General features: G+C 36.9%; 1 protein-coding gene across 1 annotated transcript; it reads right to left on the reverse strand.

The window, feature by feature from the left end:
* Nucleotides 1-13,618: 13,618 nt before the first annotated feature.
* On the reverse strand, nucleotides 13,619-20,927 carry NDUFA4 (NDUFA4 mitochondrial complex associated). Its single transcript, XM_068973263.1, has 4 exons — nucleotides 20,791-20,927; nucleotides 19,332-19,420; nucleotides 18,657-18,717; nucleotides 13,619-13,828 (listed from the first exon to the last, which is right to left on the reverse strand). The coding sequence occupies exons 1-4, from the start codon at nucleotides 20,830-20,832 to the stop codon at nucleotides 13,772-13,774; spliced, it is 249 nt and encodes an 82-aa protein (XP_068829364.1). The 5' UTR covers nucleotides 20,833-20,927; the 3' UTR covers nucleotides 13,619-13,771.
* Nucleotides 20,928-21,200: the final 273 nt, after the last annotated feature.

A 21,200-nucleotide genomic window follows, 5' to 3' on the forward strand; every position in this document is an offset into this window, starting at 1 on the left:
CCTCTTCACTTTCTGCCATTAGAGTGGTACCATCCACCTATCTGAGGTTGTTGGTGTTTCTCCTACCATTCTTGATTGCAGCTTGTAAATCATCTAGCCCAGCATTTCTCATGAGCGGCTCAGTGTATAGGTTAAACAAACGGGATGACAGCGGCCCTATTGTACTCCTTTCTCAATCCTGAGCCAGTCAGTTGTTCCATGCAGGGTTCTAACTGTTGCTTCTTGACCCGCATACAGGTTTCTCAGGAGATGGGTAAGATGGTCTGGTATTCCCATCTCTTTAAGAGCTTTCCACAGTTTGTTATGATCCACGCAGTCAAAGGGTTTAGCATAGTCAATGAAACAGAGGTAGATTGTTTTCTGGAATTGCTTTCTCTATAATGCAGTGAATGTTGACAATCTGAACTACAAATGTGGCACTGGGTTTAGGCAATAGGTGAAAAGGAAAGTCTTTTCAGAGCCTGAAAATATATTTGTCCAAAAACTATGCCATGGCAAAACACCTGGCAGATCTGTTCCCTGAAATAACTTATATAGAAGATTATATACCTAACAAATTGTAATCCTAAAGGAAAAGATTGGAAAATGAAGTTTAGCAACACATCTAGTTGGCATTGCCTGCATTCAATGAGATATCACAGGAAAATGAGAAACTCATGAAAAGAATTGGCTGGTAAGAAACAGAAATATATGATTTAGAGAGAATACAGAAATTCAGTGATTTGTAGAGTTGAAAGAGGTAACTCTCCCCAAACTCAAATAGTAAAACAGCGAATTAAAACTGATTAAAACTAAGCCTCTGGCAAACATCAAAGCTAAGGTTTATGCATAAATTGAGTTGGCACCCAGTAAATACTTTCAGTTGGACAAAATGCCCCAAGGTAAATAAATTAAGGGTATGTTTCTGCTGTAGGAGTCTGATAAGTCCAAGGTACTCCAGTTAAGGTGAAACACCAAGAGATCATAATGAGATGAGAGTGAGAGTAACAGAGAGAAGAGGTGGTTAGAAAGAAAAGATATATAGTAAACCTATCTATGTCTTTAAAAGAGCTGCAGGTGTGTGACAGGCATATAAAAGTCACTGGAATCAGATTAAATGCCTATTAAGTTTACAAGAGCATTTTTCTGTCTGATAAATCATGAGCCTAGACTAGAAATATCTGAGATCTTTAAAGTCTTAGAACAACCCCTGGCCTCTAACTTTTCTTAGACAAAAAGCAGATTCAAAAAAAGCTACTAAGTACCCAGGGAGGGTATATTCTCCAGTATTTATTTTAGATGAGACCAAGGGGAATACTGAAAAGTACTCTTTAAAAAAAAAAAGACCTAAGAAACACAGAGAACAATGGACTGAGCCGCATCTCCCAGAAACTAGAATTATCCAATCAAGGGACACTCCCTATCTCTACAGAAGGGGGCTCTCGTAACATGGAGCGATTTCAGAGCTTTAATGGACCAGAGACTGATGTATGTTCCTACTCTGTCTTCTTTCTGAGTGGGTATGTTTTTTGGGATTATCTGGTATCGTATATGATTATATATTATATTATTGAGTATGCAGGAGGCAGAGTTCAAAGAAGGCAATGGCACCCCACTCCAGTACTCTTGCCTGGAAAATCCTGCAGAGTTCATCTCATAATTCTAATGTCTCTAAATCAATAGGAGATATGTTCAGACCTAGCATCGAAAAAACTACACTCACTCCTTGCTGTAGAAACTATTATGTTTCACGCAGGGATCAATCTCAACTTTGAACATGACCCATATTGAAAACTTCCCAGCAAGGAAAACATGTCAAACTTCATTAAACTCTATTCATTTAAGCCATGAAGATGTGGGGTATAATGGAGTAAATGTTTATATTCCCCAAAAATGTATATGTTGAAGCCATAAACTCCAGTATGATAGTATTTGATATTGGGCCTTTGGGAGGTGATTAGGGTTAGAAGAAGTCGTGGGAGTGGGGCTCATGATGGCATGGTTGTTGTTTAGTCGCTAAGTCACGTCTGACTCTTTTGTGACCCCATGGACTGTAGCCCGCCAAGCTTCACTGTCCATGGGATTCTCCAGGCAAAAATACTGGAGTGAGTTGCTTTTCCTTCTCCAGGAATCTCCTCAAGCCAGGGATCAAACCTGCGTCCCCTGTTGGCAGGTGAATTCTTTACCATTGAGCTACGAGGGAAGCCCTCATGATGCTCTTAGTGGCCTCATAAAGAGACACCAGGGAATTTGCTCTCTCTCCCTCTGCTATGTCATAACATAGAGAAGGTTACCTACCAAGAAGTGTTCTCACCATAAACCAACCCTTGCAGGCACCTTAATCTCAGTCTTCCAGCTTCCAGAACTGCAAGAAAATACATTTCCTTTGTTTAAACCACTATGTGTATGGTATTTTGTTATGGCAGCCTGAGATGACTAACATAGGAGGATTTTTCTGTTTTAACAAGTAATTTTTCCCTAATAGATTCATGTAGTCTGAATTATTTTTTAAGTAGCTTTTCAGCTGGACTTTGATTCCAATGTCTCCTCTCTCAAATTCACATGTACAACTATGCCAGATTAATCTTTCAAAAGCAAATCTCTAATTGTAGCCATCATAAATGTTTCTCTTCAACCACCATATAAAATCCACTCTTATCTTTTCTTCCTCTCTTGATCTGTTCTCAACACACATTTTAGTCTTATCTCTGACTACCAGCTTGCATACCTCATGCTAAAAACCTTATACCTTATATTCCTATTTATCACTATCCAAATATACCTTTTGTTTTCCTGTCTCCTACAACATATATCAAAAGCAGGTATGAGCCATGAAACAAACACCAAAGTAATTAATTAAAGAAATGCATCTGAATTCTCTTTCCTCTACACTCCCCTCCCCACTTCACCCCCTTATCCTCAGCCACCTTCCCATAAGCAGCATAAATCACCAGGAGATAATGAAAGCTGTGGTAGGGAGAAAGGATTATATTTCCTCTTCCATAACGCCTGACCTTTTAGCACAGTAGTTAAGTTTGTATGCTCTGGAGTTACCATTTCTGATTTCAAATCCCATTTCAGCAATTTGCGTCCTGTGTAACCATAATTTGCTTAACTTCTCTACTCCAATTTCTTCATCTGTTAATATAGGAATAAAAATACTCAAAGGCAATGAAAAAAGCAAGCTACAGTTAGGCAAATTTAAGCCATTCCCACCAGGTTGTAGATTCTTAATACCAGATCATTGTGCCTGTGGCGTCAGGACTCAAATTATTGGCACCCCTTGATGAACATAGCTGAAAATAGTGGTAAGGGGAAGGACTTTGGAGCTATGTAGATCTAGATTCAAATGCCTGCTTTTATAAGACAGTAGTGCAACTTACTACTTTGGATAAAAACTGAGGTAACCCATGTAAACAGCCTTGCACATTTAAACAAGAGCTCCCTTCTCTCCCCTCCCTATCCATTGCAGAAAGCAAGAGCAAAATTAATCCTCCTAATACCTTAAGCTTTACTTTTTATCCCTAGCAGTCTGATTATTCAATGTTTCTCCATGTTCTTTGCTTTCTAAGCTTTTCTTTACTAACATAGTATTTTATTAGGTTTGTGCTTTTAAGAAGCAATATAAATTAGCTAAAATGTCTTTCTGTTTTCTTTCCAGTGAACTAATTCTTACTGCAATCTAAAAAATAAATAGCACTGTATTTCTTACAATTTATGATCTGTGATCATGTTTACAAATTGATATGCCAGCAAATGCCAAACTCATTTTCTTCTCCTGGCAACATTTAGCTGAATTCAAAAATTATACTTATTTAAAAATCACCTTTAAAACTAGAATTAAAATTATATTTTATACCAATATGGACCAGCAATATGATCTATTTTTGTTTCCTTGTTTATGTGCCTAAAACTTAGTAATAGGCATACAGTTCTTATTTTTCCATATAGTAATTTATTCTCACTGTCCATTAGGACCTTTGTTTTATTTGCCTGCAGTAAGGAAACTAAAAGAAGAGGATATTTCATGCTCATAGTCATTTTGCTTCAATATGAAAAACACGTCTATAAATTTATTCATGACTATTAGGCACTGTGGGATTCTAGTAAGAGGGGGTACATCACCATATTATAATGATGAACTAAAAATGCCTATATACATTATTTTTGTAGAGTGATTCAAATTAGTAGCGTCCATGTAGAAACATCATATAAGGTATCTACATGGTAAACTGTCAGTAATTAGGGTTTTTCAATAGCTATTTTATTGATGTTTCATATATAAACCCTTGGGTGTTTATAAAAAAACATTCTATTGCATTTTATTTTCATTTTAATAACATATAAGCACTTGAGTTTCCACTTCTAAACATCCATTCAAAATTCAACTACCATCTACAAATTAAGTTACACTATCACTCAGAAAATGTATATAAATCAAAAGCTTCTGCAATCACATTATGTTCTATATATTCAATCAATGAATACTTTCAGGTCTATTAAGTGCAGACACTGTCAGGCCCTGGAGATACAAGGATAAACAAAACAGATATAGACACTCTTCTCGTGGATACAAGGAAACCTTGGTGCGACAATCAAGATGTGTGAAATGGGGAAGTAGATTTACTTATAAAGTTTTTGTAACCATCATAAATATAGTCCATGGCCGTGTGTTACAAGACGCAAAGGGGAAAAGAATTGCAGATTGATTGAAAGTAACAGTGGATTTTTTTAACCTTCCTTTCTTTTCTTCTCTTCATTTTATTTTTTAAAGTAAAAAATTTAATGAGATTTTATTTTTTTAGAGCAGATTTAGGTTCACAGAAAACTTGAGGGGAAGATACAAAGATTTCCCATTATAGCCCTTGCCCTACATATGCATAAACCCCCAGCCCCATTATCAACACCCTCCACCAAAATGGTACATTTGTTACAACTGATGAACCTAAACTGACACATCACAATCATCCAAAGTCCAAAGTTTACATTATGGTTCAGCCTTGCTATTTATCCTATGGGTCTGGACAAGTGTATGATGACACATATCCATCATTATGGTAACAAGCAGAGTATTTTCAGTGCCTTAAAAATCCTTTGTATTCCATTTTTGTATCCTTCCCTCAACCCCCGGCAGCTGCTGAACTTTTAACTGTCTCTACAGCTGTGTCTTTTTCAAAGTATCATATAGTTGGACTCATACGGTAATTGAGCCTTTTCAGGACAGCTTCTTTCATTCAGTAATATGTATTCAAGATTCTTCCATGTCTTTTCATGGGTTGATAGCTCATAGCTTTTTAGTGCTGAATAATATTCAATTGTTATCAGATGTACCACAGTTTAATCCATTTGCCTACTGAAGGACATCTTGGCTTCTTTCAACTTTTGACAATTATTATTTGACAGCTGCTATAAATATCCATGTACAGTTTTTTTGTGAGCACAAGTTTACAGCTCTTCTGGGTAAATATCAAGGAGAGAAATATACTGGCTCTTATAGTATGTTCAGTTATATAAGAAACTGCCCCCCACCCCCCACCCCAAGCTGTTTTCTGAAGTAGCTGTACCATTTTTTCTGGATTCTTGATTCTGTTTTGTTAATCTATGTCTTCTTTTCCAGCATGACACAATCTTGATTACTGTGGCTTTCTAGTAAGCCTTGAAGACGGGTACTGTCAGTTTTCCAACTTTATTCTCCTTCAATATTGTGTTGGTGATTCTGACTCTTTTGCATCTCCACAAAAAATTTCGAATCAGTTTGTCAATATCCACAAAAATAACTTAACAAGACTTTGATTGGGGATTTGGCCACCTCATGCAAAGAGTTGACTCATTGGAAAAGACTGATGCTGGGAGGGATTGGGGGCAGGAGGAGAAGGGGACAACAGAGGATGAGATGGCTGGATGGCATCACTGACTCGATGGACATGAGTCTGAGTGAACTCTGGGCGTTGGTGATGCACAGGGAGGCCTGGCGTGCTGCAGTTCATGGGGTCACAGAGTCGGACACGACTGAGCGACTGAACTGAACTGAACTGACACTGAATCTAAAGCATGTAAATACATTGCTGCATTGAATCCACAGCATATAAATGCATTGTTAGTATTATCTGAACAAACTGCTGTTGGATAAATTATGAAGGAAAATTAAAATTTTTATTTCACCTTCATTTATTCCTTCTTCCATGTACTCCCTTTCCTTTAAGTAAATCCAAGTTTCTGACCTACATTATTTCTCTCCTCTTAAAGAACTTCTTTTAACATTTCTTGCAAGGCAGATCTATTGGTAACGAATTCCATCAGCTTTTGTTTGAGAGTCATTATTTCTCCTTCACTTTTGAACAATTTTGCAGGGCACAGAATTCTAGGGAGGTACATTTTCCTTCTCAAAACATTTAAAATATTTCACTCCACTCTCCTTGCTTGCATTGTTTCTGAGGGAAGCTAAATATAATTCTTACCTCTGTTCCTCTACAAGTAATTGCTTTTCCTCTGGCTTCTTTCAGGATTTTTTTTTTTTAATCCTTGACTTTCAGTAGTTTAAAATTAATATGCCTAGGGATAGTGTTTTTTGGCATTTACCTGCTCAGTGTCCTCATGGATCTGTGAGCTAGCTTATGACATTAATTTTGGCAAATTCTCAGTCATTATTATTCAAGTATTTCTTCTGCTCCTCTCTTTTTTCTCCATTTCCATTATACGTATGTGTGAAGTTGTTCCACACAACTTGCATATTCTTTTGTTAGTCTTTGTTCTCTTTGCTTTCCAGTTTCCAAGGATCCTATTGATATATCCTCTAGCTCAGATTTTTTTTTTCCCTCAGTTCTGTCCAGTTTACGTATGGCCCATCAAAGGCCCTCTTCATTTCCGTTATGGTGTTTTTGATCTCTTGAGTTTGGTTTTTTTGGCTGGATAGTGACTAAAGTTCTATGTTATTCAAACCCTGTTCTCTTTTCTATATATAATCCTGATTTTTTTACTTAGTTTCTAGTGAACAATTTGAAAAAAAAAAAAAACACTTTATGAAAGAGCAGCAGTTTTCATATTGTATAAAAATCTAAAAGCATGTTGGGGACTTGATTCTGTTCAGCTAAATGGGACATCATTTGTACTGTCTTCACCCTCAAGAGTTGTTCAACGTGATCACCTCCTCCCATTCTCTTTCCCCTCCCTAGACGCCCATTTCCTACCTTCCAGCTGCCTTAGACTCTAAGGAAAAACAAAACAAAAAAGAAAAAAGAAAAGAAAATACTAGCAAACAGCTTAATGATAGTAAGAGGTTTTCAATTAGTCACTTTTTATTGAGTTTATTATCCTACTATGAAATATAAGAAAATGAACAAAACTTTTCCTATTTGAGTCCACTCAGTGCCGTGCTAGAATGAGTTCAACATCAGCTCTCAAAAGCTAATTCTTCTTGGATTTTTCCAACCTTCTATTGAAAAAAACAAGATGGCACCTTAAACTCTGCCACAGTGGATGTATCAGTTTTCCCATTGCTCCTATAACAAATTACCATGAATTTAATGGCTTAAAACACAAATTACCGTCTCACAGTTATATTAGTTAGAATTCATTGGACTGAATTCCTTTTTGGAAGCTCTAAGAGAATTCATTTCCATAGGTTTTCCGGCTTCTTTGAAGCGTCCCACATTCCTTGGCTCATGATCTCCTTTCTCCATCTTTGAAGCCAGCAACATTGCATTTCTTTTATTATTCTTTTATAGTCACGTCTCCCTCTGACTTTCCTCTTCAGACTCCCTCTTTCACTTTTAAGGATTCTTCGATTACACTGGGCTCTGAATAATCCAGGATAATGTCCCTATTTTAAAGTCAGCTGATTACCAACAGTAATTTCATGTACAATTTTACTTCTCCTTTGCCATATAAACAAATTTATTCTCAGGTTCCAGGAATTAATTTCGGGGAAGGCATTTATCTGCCAACCACAGAAATCTGCAAATGCTAAAAATCAGGGTTTTCCTCTCTGGAGGGCTTGTTGTTAAACATTTACCTGCACACCACTGCCTCAAGAGGGAACATGAGACAAACTCCTTATGAAAACAATAGAATTTAACAATTTAGCAATTTAACAAGATTCTCCTAACAAAGCTGCTTTGTAATTTAAGATGTTGAAATACACTATATAACAAGGAAGGATAAATTACTTTTTGACCAGTCTAAAACAAATTAAGTTTGTAGAGTATCTTTATTTAGGATGGATCACTATGGAGTCTGAAAATATTGTATAGTATCAACTCTTTTCCTAGAAAAGATTTGGTTAGAAACAAACAGAAAAGCTTTGTATAGAGTATACAAGCTGCTGCCTTTTAAGATTAAAAAAAACAACAGGAAAAAAGACCTGAGATAAATTTTTCCAGATGGTATTTATCATTCAAACAGCATTAAAAAATTCTTTCAATATCAGGCATGGATTAACTCAGTATCATTTTCAACTGAGGAGAAATGACCTACATAACAAGATTTTAATTCACGGAGTCATAATGCAAATCAGAGAGGGTGGAACATTATTATGGCATGCTATGTGGGCAAGCATTGCTTGAGCAAACCTAGGGAGAAACATAAATCACACTTCTTAGACTTATAGCTCTGGTATAAAAGGGGAGTCACCTTGAAATCAGTGATATTTACAATAAAAAATTACTGGATCAGATTGTTGGTAGTTGCATAAGCTTTTACTGAACAGTTCTTTTCTTTAAGCTTTTTATAATATGGCTTTTAAATTTCCCATTAAATTTCTGATGGAAGGAAAGAAATGAACTCCAGTCTTTATAATACAAATTATATAATATTTAAGTAATATTTATTCTGCCAGGAGATATATCAAGCCTCTTACATATATTATTTAATTCTAAAGACAACCCTATGAGACATGTCTAGCAGGTTGAGGGAATGAACATGGAGTCAAACTATCTGGATTCAAAGCTTGACTCTATACCACTTCCTAGTTAAATATGGCCCTGGGCATATTTTTATGTCTTGTTCTCTTCATTTGTCTAAAAAAGTTGGCGGGGGAGGGGGTTGAGTAATGTCAGCCTTACAATGTTATAATTAGTAAATGAAGTAATACATATTGTCCCTGGCTCAATGATGTTATCCATTGGTGTTATCACTTTCATCCTGATATGAGATGCCTTCTTGTAATGCTTTCTCTTGTCTTTTTTACCTTCTACCTACTCAAGAAAAGTGGAGATTTCCTCCAAAGATGAATTCTATCACTCTAGAGGAAAGGGACAAGCTGCTACAATGAGAAACATTTAAGTGTAATAAATAAATAAATATATATATATATAATTTCTATGTATATTTTTACTTGAAGTTTAAATTTCAAATTTAGAGGTTCTGTTTTGCTCTACAGTAACCGTTATTTGTTCAGATAACAAAGTTCCTGCATGCCCTATTTGAGCATTTTTGAAAGTGGTAACAGAGTAGCATTCCAACATATTCTCTGATACCACTAAAGGAAAGCCTTGGATATATAAAAAATGCTTTCTGTGAATTATTTTAGTTATGCTGAGCATGCATTGCTTTCATAATTGGAAAGGAGAAAAATGGGAAGGAAAGAAAATGGATAACTTTCAGAAATGGTGAATATGGTATATGGACTTTGGGAATTTTTTTTTTATTAATGAAAGGAGGACTCATCTAGTTTTATTTGTGCTTGTACCTATCTTTTTCTTCATTCAGGTTCATCCTAACTAAAATGTTGTGAAATAAGAAAAAAAGCTTGAAATGTCAGGATAGATGTTTTTCAGTATAAAGATGATGTTTTAGCAGGAAATTTTAAAAGACCTATTAAAAACTTATCCACTGGGGTTGATGACATAAAGTATAGCTCAGAGCCCTTTCACTAAAGATGTTTCGTATTTCTAATTCTGGTTCTCTGCCTTCATCAAAAATCACTTGTAGCAACTTAAGGTTAGCCACTCGACACCTGATGAATTGGTCCCTCATTCATTCACTTAACAAATATTTCTTGAACACCAACTGTATGCCAGGTACCATTCCAGGTGCTAAGGATATTTCAACAAACAAAATGGCCAAATATTCGTGTACTCATAGAACTTACATTTTAGTAGAGGAAGATATTTAAAAAGTAGTCAGAAAGTTTTACTGCAGTAAACAATCTACCTGCAATTCAGGAGACTTGGGTTTGATCTCTGGGTTGGGAAGAGTCCCTGGAGAAAGAAATGGCAACCCATTCTAATATTCTAGCCTGGGAAATCCCATAGACAGAGGAGCCTGGTGGGCTACAGTCCATGGGATTGCAAAAGTCAGAGACGACTTAGCAACAAAACAATCTAGCTTTTACTGAGTAAAACAGGAAAATGTTGGTGGATATTGAACAAAGGAATATATTAAAGATCACTTTGGCTGCTGTTGTTAAGAGCAGATTGTAGACAGGGAGACCCAGTTGAGAGGTTATTTACTACTTCATGTTAGATGATGGCTTAAGGCCAAGGTGACAGTGGGGAAATTATGTGCTGAAAACAGTGAGATTCTGGGTATTATTTTAGGTACAGTAAACATACTCAAATATAGTAGATACAGGGTGTTGAAGTCAATGAAGACTCAGGATCTTGGACTGAACTACTATTAAGGATGGCGTTCCTATAAACTGACAATATTGAGAACAGTGGGACTGAGGACTGTGGATGCAGAAATTGAGATGTTTACAAGTTCATATCAGACATCTTAAAGATGCCTCTAAGAATCCACATGGAGAGGTCAAGTGAATAGAGATACACACACACAAACACACATGAAAAAAGACCTGGTCTGAAAAATTACTTTTAACAGCCAAATCACAGTACTTGAAGACATGAACCTGGATGAAGAGTTCAGATAGTGAAAAAGCCCAGTGTTTTTCTTTGGCGCACTCCAATATTAAAAGCTCATGGAAACGAAAGTATATCACCTGCTGCTGCTGCTAAGTCACTTCAGTCGTGTCTGACCCTGTGCGACCCCATAGACGGCAGCCCATCAGGCTCCCCAGTCCCTGGGATTCTCCAGGCAAGAACACTGGAGTGGGTTGCCATTTCCTTCTCCAATGCATGAAAGTGAAAAGGGAAAGTGAAGTCGCTCAGTCGTGTCCAACTCTTCACGACCCCATGGACTGCAGCCTACCAGGCTCCTCCATTCATGGGATTTTCCAGGCAGGAGTACTGGAATGGGGTGCCATTGCCTTCTCCGAAGTATATCACCAACAGAGTAGAAAACCCAAAGCTGTAAAAGAAAAACAAGCACAGCATGTCGTTCTAGACAGTGAAGGAATATTTCAAGGAGTTGGGTAAACTCTGTTAGGTCAAAGTGAGCAATGATAATTAACTTTTAAATTTATAAACGTGGAGGTCACTGATGCCCCAAACTGAAGCATTTTTAGTTAATAAGGGTAAAACCTGATCAGAGTGGGTTAATAGACTTGAAAAAAGCAAAATTCAGTATAATTTTTGCTTGCTTCTTGTTTCAAATACACTGTTGTTCAGTTGCAAAGTCGTGTCTGACTCTTGACTGCAGGGACTGCAGCACACCAGGCTTCCCTGTCCTTCACCATCTCCCAGAGCTTGCTCCAACTCATATCCACAGTGATGTCACACAACCATCTCGTCCTCTGTCATCTCCTTCTCCTGCCTTCAATATTTCCCAGCATCAGGGTCTTTTTCCCAGTGAGTCAGCTCTTCACATCAGATGGCCAAAGTACTGGAGCTTCAGCTTCAGCATCAGTCCTCCCAATGAATATTCAGGGTTGATTCAAGTACCTCCTGGGAAGCATCTGTCAATTCTGAAAATGGCAATTTTTCAGATATACAAAAATGCTACCCAAGGCAACATCTGTCCTGAATTGCAGTTTTGCCTGGTGACCTCATTAAGATGAGGAAATGACAAAGTAATCTGCTGTATATTTAAATAAGCAGTACAGTAAAAATATAATTCTAAACAAATTCATTCAAGGGTAAAAAAAAAAAGGCATGTTATTTTTCCTGGCAGCATTTGTATCTGATAGTCCTAAGTGACAGTCAACTTCCATTTCCACTTCTGTGTCTTTAACAGCAATAATTGGATGTAGTTTCTTCAAGACATGTCTCATGCCAAATTTTACATTTTTGTGTGGGCAAGTCCAGAAATACTGATCACAAAGAGATTATTAAAGAGACTTAAAAGACTTACAATTTTCTAGTACTAGGAAATGTAAGGCATTTATTTGGAAATACTTAATAAAATCTTTTGTCTTTCAATTATTTAGGAATTTAAACTAAATCCCTGTATCTTTGCATAATTTTAAACCTTGAGGTGATTTGTACCAAAGCATCCAGAGTGGTTCCTGACATGCGTGGGAATGGGGCAATTTTGTCCACCAAACATTTGGCAATCTCTGCAAGTATTTTTAGTTTTACAGTGTGGAGAGAGAATGTCACTGGCATATAAGGCTGAGGACAAGGACACTACTAACCACGCTAATATAAAATAAAAACCCACCCTACCACAACAAACCATCTGACATCTGACTCAGAAAGTCAACAATGGCAAGGCTGAGAAACTCTGAGGAGAAACATTATCAAAAGACAAGGAGCTTGAAGTGGTCAATTCTACATTCAAGACTACCTGGGTTAAAATACAAACAGATGTGTTCAAATACATTCATGTGTTCCACCTTCATGGATACAGAGGGTCGACTGCACTATGCCACTTTATATAAGGAACTTGAGCATCTGTGAATTTTGGTATCTGCGGGGAGCGGGGAGGATCAGTGTTTCTGAAACAAACCTCCCAAAAACCAAGGGATAACTGATTCACATTTGACTAATGGAATGAACTTGAATAATTTAATCTTGGTTTAATTGGTCTTGGTTTCCTAACTGTTTAAAAAAATATTTTTAAGTATTTGAGATAATTCACATGAACATTTAATTCAGTTCCTGACAAGTAAAATGTACCATTACTTTGTAAACACAAAATATGTATAATGTAGACCTATATATTAAAATCTAAAATTTTCTCACTAAATTCCTGAAGCTCCTACAATGTCACGATCTACACATACCATGTGGAAAACTGATAATACGACATGGCGAATTCTTGATTAGCCACCAATGAAATGTTCTGCTCATTGGATCAAAATTGCTAGCATACTTCCTAGCCTTTGAAAACCTGCCAAAACTCAGAAGTTCTCAAGAGCTCTTCTTCGCCATTCACTTGGTGAGTAGTGATGGAGTCAGATCCAACTACAATCCCCAGCCAGACCATGGCAACTGGCAACCTAGAAAATTTTCAGCAGAGAGAATGAATGACACAGTAAAAACCAGTATTAACAACAGCACATACTTCAATATCAGCCAGTAACAGAAATTCATGTTTTCATCTCGCCAATCCCAAAGAGGCTTGAATAATCTTCCAAATCTACCTTTCATTTACAATTCCAGTTCTTAAATATGCCCCAGTGTTAACAACAGCCTGTACACAAAATGAAAGTGTCTAATTAGAGCTGCTTAAAGTCTTATTTTCAGGTTACATGAATACACAGAAATTCAAGAAATTCCTTAAATTCCAATAATTTCCCATATCCTAAGTTATGAAGTTCAGGGTAGAGTTTCAGCATTAAATAATGACACATATCAAGTTTCAGACTATTTATTCATCAGTGTAAACCCCAACACAATACACCAACATGATCTCGTGCATTTAGAGGGGAAATATTTCCTGGTTAAGTGGAAAATTGTGCGGATGGCTTCTGGAAGACCTTCATTCTAATCAGCTTTATAGTGAAATATTTCATTTAGAAGTCTGGACCTTCTTTCTTCAGTTTGCTGTAATCTACATTCACAGAGTAGAACTTGGAAAAGAAAAAAGATATTTTAGATAATCACATACACAAAGATGATATAGAAGTTTAAGATCATTTTTATTCAGCTTTCTATAGTAACAATTATAGACATGAATTATTAGAAATATTTAACAATATAAAAGTCATTCAAACAAAGATGTTAAAATTCCAATCCTTAATAATGGTTTTGGTAAGGTAAAAATATTCAGTCTTCCTCAGAAAAGCAGAGTCAGTATGATCTGTTGGAACTTATAAAAAATTCTTCTTTTCAAGGTGAATAATTGACATATACTTTCAATTCTTACATTTTTCCTTTCATCTAGATTAGGTATAGGAGTGAATCTCCAACAGAATGAGTATCAATTATCATCCCTATTTGGTCAGAAAGTGCTATAATTTAGACGGGAAAGATTCAAAGCAATAAACATCAGCTAATAATACAAAGTAATGCTTTGTTACATGTTTGTTTCTGTTAGTTTTTAGATACAAACTGGCCTGCTTTGATGGCTTTTCTTTCCATTTTTCTCTCTCCTTTACTTTGGGGTTTCCTTAATTTCCTAACCCAGAATGCATCAAAATCAAATTTATACTTTACCACCTTTGGCACAAAAGCTTTTAAATATATTTAAATGTACTTTGGAAGTTTTTAAATTTTCATAACTGTGTCTATATTCAACTTAATTTGAAATATATTTTACTATCATTTCTTTAAAAACTGCCTCTAACTCCCAATAATTTTTTAAAAAATGATTTATACTTTAACTGCTCTAACAATCGTACTAAGGAAACATTAGGATTCGTAGTAAGCCCAGATAAGGCTATAATCTTATGCCAAAGAATACTGAAGAGGCTATGCTATAATTACTTGAAAACTATATTATTTAACTCCAGAAGTATCCGAACTGCAGAATTTATCATCATTTTCTTCATTTTTTCAACAAGAAGCTCATAAATCTGTGTCATTTCTTCAAACCCCTTCATTTCTTGAAACATACCCTAACTTCTTGATCTCTAATTGAAAAATTCTTAATTTTATTTGACTTTTTAAAAAATCCCCAGGTTGTAAAGCTTATCCTTGAGATACATATGTAGACATTTATAAACCTTATAAACATTAAAGTATGATCAGTCATAAACTAGTATTTTTTGTTCTGACAGTATTCTCCTATGAAGTAACTGAAATAGACAATGAGAGTTGAAAGAAACCAACTGTTCATCTGTAACATACTAACAAAATGTTAAAAGAGAATATTTATAAAAGGAACTGCAGGTTATATTTTAAGAAATATTTACTGGGCTGTTTTAAAAGATCCCAGGCACTATCAGCAGAATCATTTATCTTAATTATCACAACCTTACTCATTCTTTAGAAAAGAAGCCACTGGGATCAAGTTATCAAGTTGTCAGAAGCAGGGTCAAGCTCCTACACCCAAGCAGAGTGGAAAGTTTACAGTATTTTTGCTAATTTTCTCAAAACTAAGTAGACTTCTGATATGCTTGCTTTATTCGGCTCCATGTACCAGGATCAGAGTTCTCTGTCAAAGTAATTTTCAAATCTGCTTTATTTTTCAGCTTCCATGTCCCCCATCCTTTTCTCAATTTAATGGTAGCTACCTCGGCAGTTTCTGAAGCAACAGCTGGGAAGACACAGCATATTCTGATCTTGGCTTCAGGGTATTTTATTCAGTTGAGAAATGCTGCTAGACCTTCAATGCTAAAATGCTATCTTAGCCTCCTCTCTTGTCTGTATTAGTTAGCTTTTGCTAGAATGTGAAATAGCAAAAAATAACCACCAAATCATAGCAGCTTTCAAGAAAGGTTTCTTTTTCATTCATATTATCTGCCTTTCTAAGCTGACTGTTCTATGTTCTTTTCATTTTAATCTGGGCCGAAAGAGAAGCTCTTAACTGTCAATTCGGTCTCAGGAGGGAAATGGAAAAGAACAATGGACGAACCACATGCTCGTTTAGAAGTGGCAGATACCACTTTCTTTGATTTGCCAGAGCAAGTCACATAACCAAACCTGATGTTAAAAGGGCCAGAGAAAAAATTCTCTTAGGTGAGGGGAAGTGAATGACAGAGAAAGAATAACCTAGCTTACCTCACTGTTTAGGTTTAAGAGCAGTAGACATCATCCATGCCAAGCTCATGAGTTTTTGGACTTGGCTCCCTTCTATTTCTGCTTGCAAATGTCCCAATTCTTCTAAACTCATCTCTTGGCAAGTAGAGCCAGCAATAGTCTACTAACATCCTGGTTTCCAAAATCTTTTATAATGAACTCTTTAGGCACAAAGTCTGCTTTCCACATTATAGCAGGGGACACTTTATCAGATATTTTGCCATTATATGATTCATTTTTCCAGGCTCTAATACCAATATCCTAGCTATTCACAGCCCAATCTATGCCACACACATTAGATTTCTGCTGCAGCAACGTTCCATTTCCAGCTCACACGGCCTTATACTGGCATGTGTTACCATATTCTTGCTGTTGCTGTTCAGTCACTAAGTCGTGTCTGATTCTTTGTGACCCCATGAACATCATATTTTAAAACACTGGTAATCAGTTTCATTATCATAATCACCTGGGGAGTTTTCTGACCTACATACCAGAGATTCCAATATGCTCTTGGGGTGAGAGGACCAAGGCCTGGGTTTTTTTTGTTGCTGCTATTTTCTTTTTCAAAGTTTACTGGATGTGGAATAATTTTCTCCAGAATGGACATAAATTTACAGGAGAGAAAAAATAGGATGCTTGAGTATCATTTTTTGAGGCAAAATGTGACAAAAACTAAGATGGCTCACTTCAGGTTCACCAGTACATTTTTGTTTCTTGTAGAGAAATCTGTTGAACATTTGGAAGCCCAATTATAATCAGAAGGTTGAACAGAAGGCTTGGAGTCTGCAAAAGGTGGTAATTATTTTAAAAGCTTTTGTCATCAGTAATGACAGCATTATTTCTATAATAAGGAGATATATTTGCTAAAAGGTCCTAAACACTCCTTGCTCTGGATACTTCTCCCTAACAGTGCTCAAAGAAACTGCTAGCTTTTGATGAAAGAGCCTGGCATAGTGGAAAATTCACAGCAAGTTATATACTTTAAGTGGGTAAACTGTATGGTATATGAAGGGCTTCCCAGGTGGCCCCAGTGGTAAAGAACCCACCTACCAATGCAGGAGACATAAGAGATGAGGGTTCAATCTCTGGATTGAGAAGATCCCTGGAGGAGGGCATGGCAACTCACTCCAGTATTCTTGCATGGAGAATCCCACGGACAGAATAGCCTCGTGGGCTACAATCCATCAGTTAAGTCACTCAATCGTGTCCAACTCTTTGCAACCCCATGGACTGTAGTACGCCAGGCTTTCCTGTCCATCATCAACTCCTGGAGCTTGCGCAAACTCATGTCCATTGAATTGGTGATGCCATCCAACCATCTCATCCTCTGTCTCACCCTTTGACTCTCTGTGACAGTCCACTGGGTCACAAAGAGTTGGACACAACTGAAGTGACTTAGTACACACATATGGTATATGAATCATATCCTAATAAAACTTTGACATGCCAAGGGTTTTTTCTTTGTATATGCAAAAATTTACATTGTTTATGACACTACAGGGATTTTTTTCTTTGTATATGCAAAAATTTTACATGGAAGCATAGCATCTTAGGAATAAATGGTCTTAGATTTTCAACAACAAGGATAGACCTTATGGGCATTATACTAAGTGAGGTAATTGAGACAGAGAAAGACAAATACTGTATGAACCTCACTTAAACAGAATCTAAAAAGTCTGAATTTGTAAAAAAGAGAAAGTAGACTGGTGACTACCAGGGGATAGAAGATGGGGAAATTGGGAAGATTTTATTAAAGGCAGAAACTTGTGACTAGTAGCTCATCAAGTTCTGGAGGCTTAATGCACAATATAGTGATTATCATCAACAGTATCATAAATTTCAGAGTTGCTAAGAGACTAGCTCTTAATTATTCTCAACACAAAAAAGTGATAATTATGTGACATGATAAAGGTGTTAGCTAACACTACTGTAGTAATCATAGTGTAATACATAAGTGCACCCAACCAACAAGCTGTACACCTCGAACTTACGCAGTATTACATGTCAATTATGCATCAATAACATAAATAGAAGCAAATAGCCTCAGTCCATGAAATCATTCTTTGGAGTAGTTTCATAAACTAGTTTTGCAGAAAGATGTCAAAAAGGTATACCTAGAAAGTTTATGGTAAAATATAAGTTTCAACTGATTTTCACTTCTTCCTACTGATTCTCACCTGAAATATGTCAACCATATCAAAAAGAAAAAAACACCAACCAAACCAGCCACTAGATTAGTTAGTGTGGCCTATGGACCAACAGCATCAATATCATCTGAAACCTTATCAGAAATGCAAATGTTCAGTCTCCACAACAGATCAAGTGAATCAGAACTGCTGGGGGTGGAGTTGAAGAATCTATTTTAACAACCTCTCCAGTGATGCCAATGTATGCTGAGGTCTGAGAATCACTGCACTACACTAACCAAGACTGGAGAAAATGTTAAGCATACTATCTCTTTTTTTCCTTAGTCAAATCAGCAGAATTGAGACATTATCTTCATTTCCCACCCAGACTCTAAACCCTGTGAATAAAGTCCTTAAAAAGATATTTATTAGAAAAATATACCAGTTTACTTTCACAAAACAATCTAGTAATTTCTCAAAGTTCATTATAATAGAGTTTTACTTGCATCTCCTATTTCAAAAAAAGACCTACTCCATGACAAAATTTATTAAAATACACTTTCCAGCAATTCTGAAACAATTTTTAGCTTACCTTGTATTGATCATTAGGACCTAGTTTGTTCCAGGGTTCTGGGTTATTCTTTCTGTCCCAACTAGAAGAAATATATAAAACATTATAATTATTAAAGTTACAAAATACTATTTAAAATAGTTTTATATTCCAGAAGCTATCATTTTGAATAGATCAAATTCCATTTCCTATCAGATGAAGTAGTGTTATTTTCATTATAGAGTTGAAATAGAGAAAAGACACCTAATAATCAAACCCATGGAACAAGTTAGAAAAAGGTACAACACAGAGAGCCCCTTGGGGCAGTTATCCCTGTTCCTAACCCTGTCACAGAAAACTTTAGTTTAAAAAAAAGCATTCCCTACTGTAGAAAAACAGCCCCCAAAAAACACTCAAACATACTAGCAACTCTGACTAAGTGTTTTATAAAGTTATTATGATCTCAATCATCACAACATTACAAAATGGGTACTGGCAGTTCTATTCAACCAACGAGAAAATGCAACTCAGAGAAATCTAGATAATTTCATGAACCAGAAAACAAAACAAAACAACAGTAGAACTGGGATCTGAACTTACTCTAGGACAGCAAATTTCAGCTTCTTTCTATTACTTGACGCTGCCTCTCTAGAAAGATTGAGGCTCCTCAATCAGTTTGGTTAACCATCAAAGTTCTAAATGTTTTTTAACACTTACCTGACATCGGGATTGAACAATGCCAGGCGCATGACATACAGTGCTGCTCCAGTCCCTCCTGCTCCAATAAATATGAAGAGGGGAATCAACTGGAAGCCAAAGCAAAATAGATGAGAATTAACAGTCATCTTCAAATACCTACATACTGATAAAAGTAAACAAAAAAAGACTACAGTAGTTTCTACACACTGATTCCCAAATCTCTAATCATCTTTTTATTTTTAAAAAAAATTTTAACAGCTTTATTGGGATTTACATGCCGTAAAATTCATTAACTTCAACAACCAACGATTTCCAGTCAATATATAAAGTTGTGCAACTGTCCCACAATACAATTTTAGAACATTCCCATCACCCCAAGAATCTCTCTCAGGGCCACTGCTGCCACTGGCATCCCCATCTTCAGCCCCAGGCAACCACTAGTCTGCGTTCTAACTCTAGACTTACTTTCTCTTCAAACCACCTTTTTAATCTGGTCTTAAAGTCTGCAAGAAAAGACTTCATTTTTAAGGAAGATTACTTTTAACTATGTTCAATAATTCAAAAAAAAAGGAATTTCTAGAATTTCTAAAGGATGTGAGGATAATTCTGATTTAACGTGGAAAACGTTATACTGAAATTTTAAATTTTCTAAGAAAATACATCATCTTTTTTACCTAATAGTCATACATCACTCTCATTAAATTCCAGCTTCTCGCATGTCAAGGCTTGAAACACAAGATCCTGGCAAATTATTTAAGCTTGCTTCTATACAGACGTTACGAAAAACAAAAATTATGTTAAGTAAAGTCTGAATGAGCATATAGAAACACACCTAGTTTAAATACAGCTATTACACATAATCTCTGGAAACGTACTGCTAGCACATTTAATGCACAGTTAGGCAATCCGATTTAAAAATACAAATTAAAGATTGCGTAACTGAGTTTTAGGACCACCGGACCTTGATGTGCAAGGGGAAAATACGTGAAATATAAAAGAACTCAACGCAATTAAACTCCGCACTCCTAAAATATCACAAAATATCAAGACGTCAAGAGAAACTGAGGATGCCAAACTCAGAGACCTTCACGTTTTCCTTAAGGCCTGGTGGTGCAATGCAATGAAAACAAGGCTTTCAACAGCACAACAAACAGTATACCTGACCTTTCCTGCTGTCTAACCCACACAGCGCACAGCTATCCCTCCTGGTACCACCGACCTGCAAAACGACGCACGCCCACCACACTGTTCCAACATATTCTTTTGGAGAGAGTATCCCTCACCTCCCCCATGCCAGGCCAAACCCCACAATGCAAGGCGTGCAAGGTCAGAACTCAAGGTCCTGGGGCAACTAGGAGAACAAGACAGAGTGAGGCAAGGTCCAGCCCCGAGGAACCGTAAGGGGCTGAAGGAGGAAGCTCCCAGGGGACTGACGCAGCCGCCTCCCCCCATAGGATAGACAAGGGAAGACACTCACGCTAGGATGCTTCTTGGCCTGACCGATGATCTGGCGGAGCATGGTTGCGACAGTGGCCTCGATTCCAAACCGAGAGAAAAACTAAGCCGCAAGGCCGGAGATTAAGCACTCACCGCACCTGGGAGGAGCGGACGTCCAAAGTCACTCAGGACCTCCTACCTGAAGGACCCCTGGCTCAGAGGGCGGCCTGCGGCAGTAGGGCCCGGATGCAGCTGTCCTGGATAATGCCTGTTTGACTCAGCACCTCTCGCGTCTGGTCTAACCTGGCCAAATCAACAGGGTTCGACTGCAAAGCAAAACAGTCTCATTACTATGCCTTGCATACTTTCAATGGGTAATTTTTTTTGCGTCAAAACTAGAACCTACGATTGACTACACGGGCACTTACTCGGGAGACCGCGTGTTTGAAG

This window comes from Capricornis sumatraensis, chromosome 5 (assembly GCF_032405125.1).
Source record: "Capricornis sumatraensis isolate serow.1 chromosome 5, serow.2, whole genome shotgun sequence".
Taxonomy (NCBI): domain Eukaryota; kingdom Metazoa; phylum Chordata; class Mammalia; order Artiodactyla; family Bovidae; genus Capricornis; species Capricornis sumatraensis.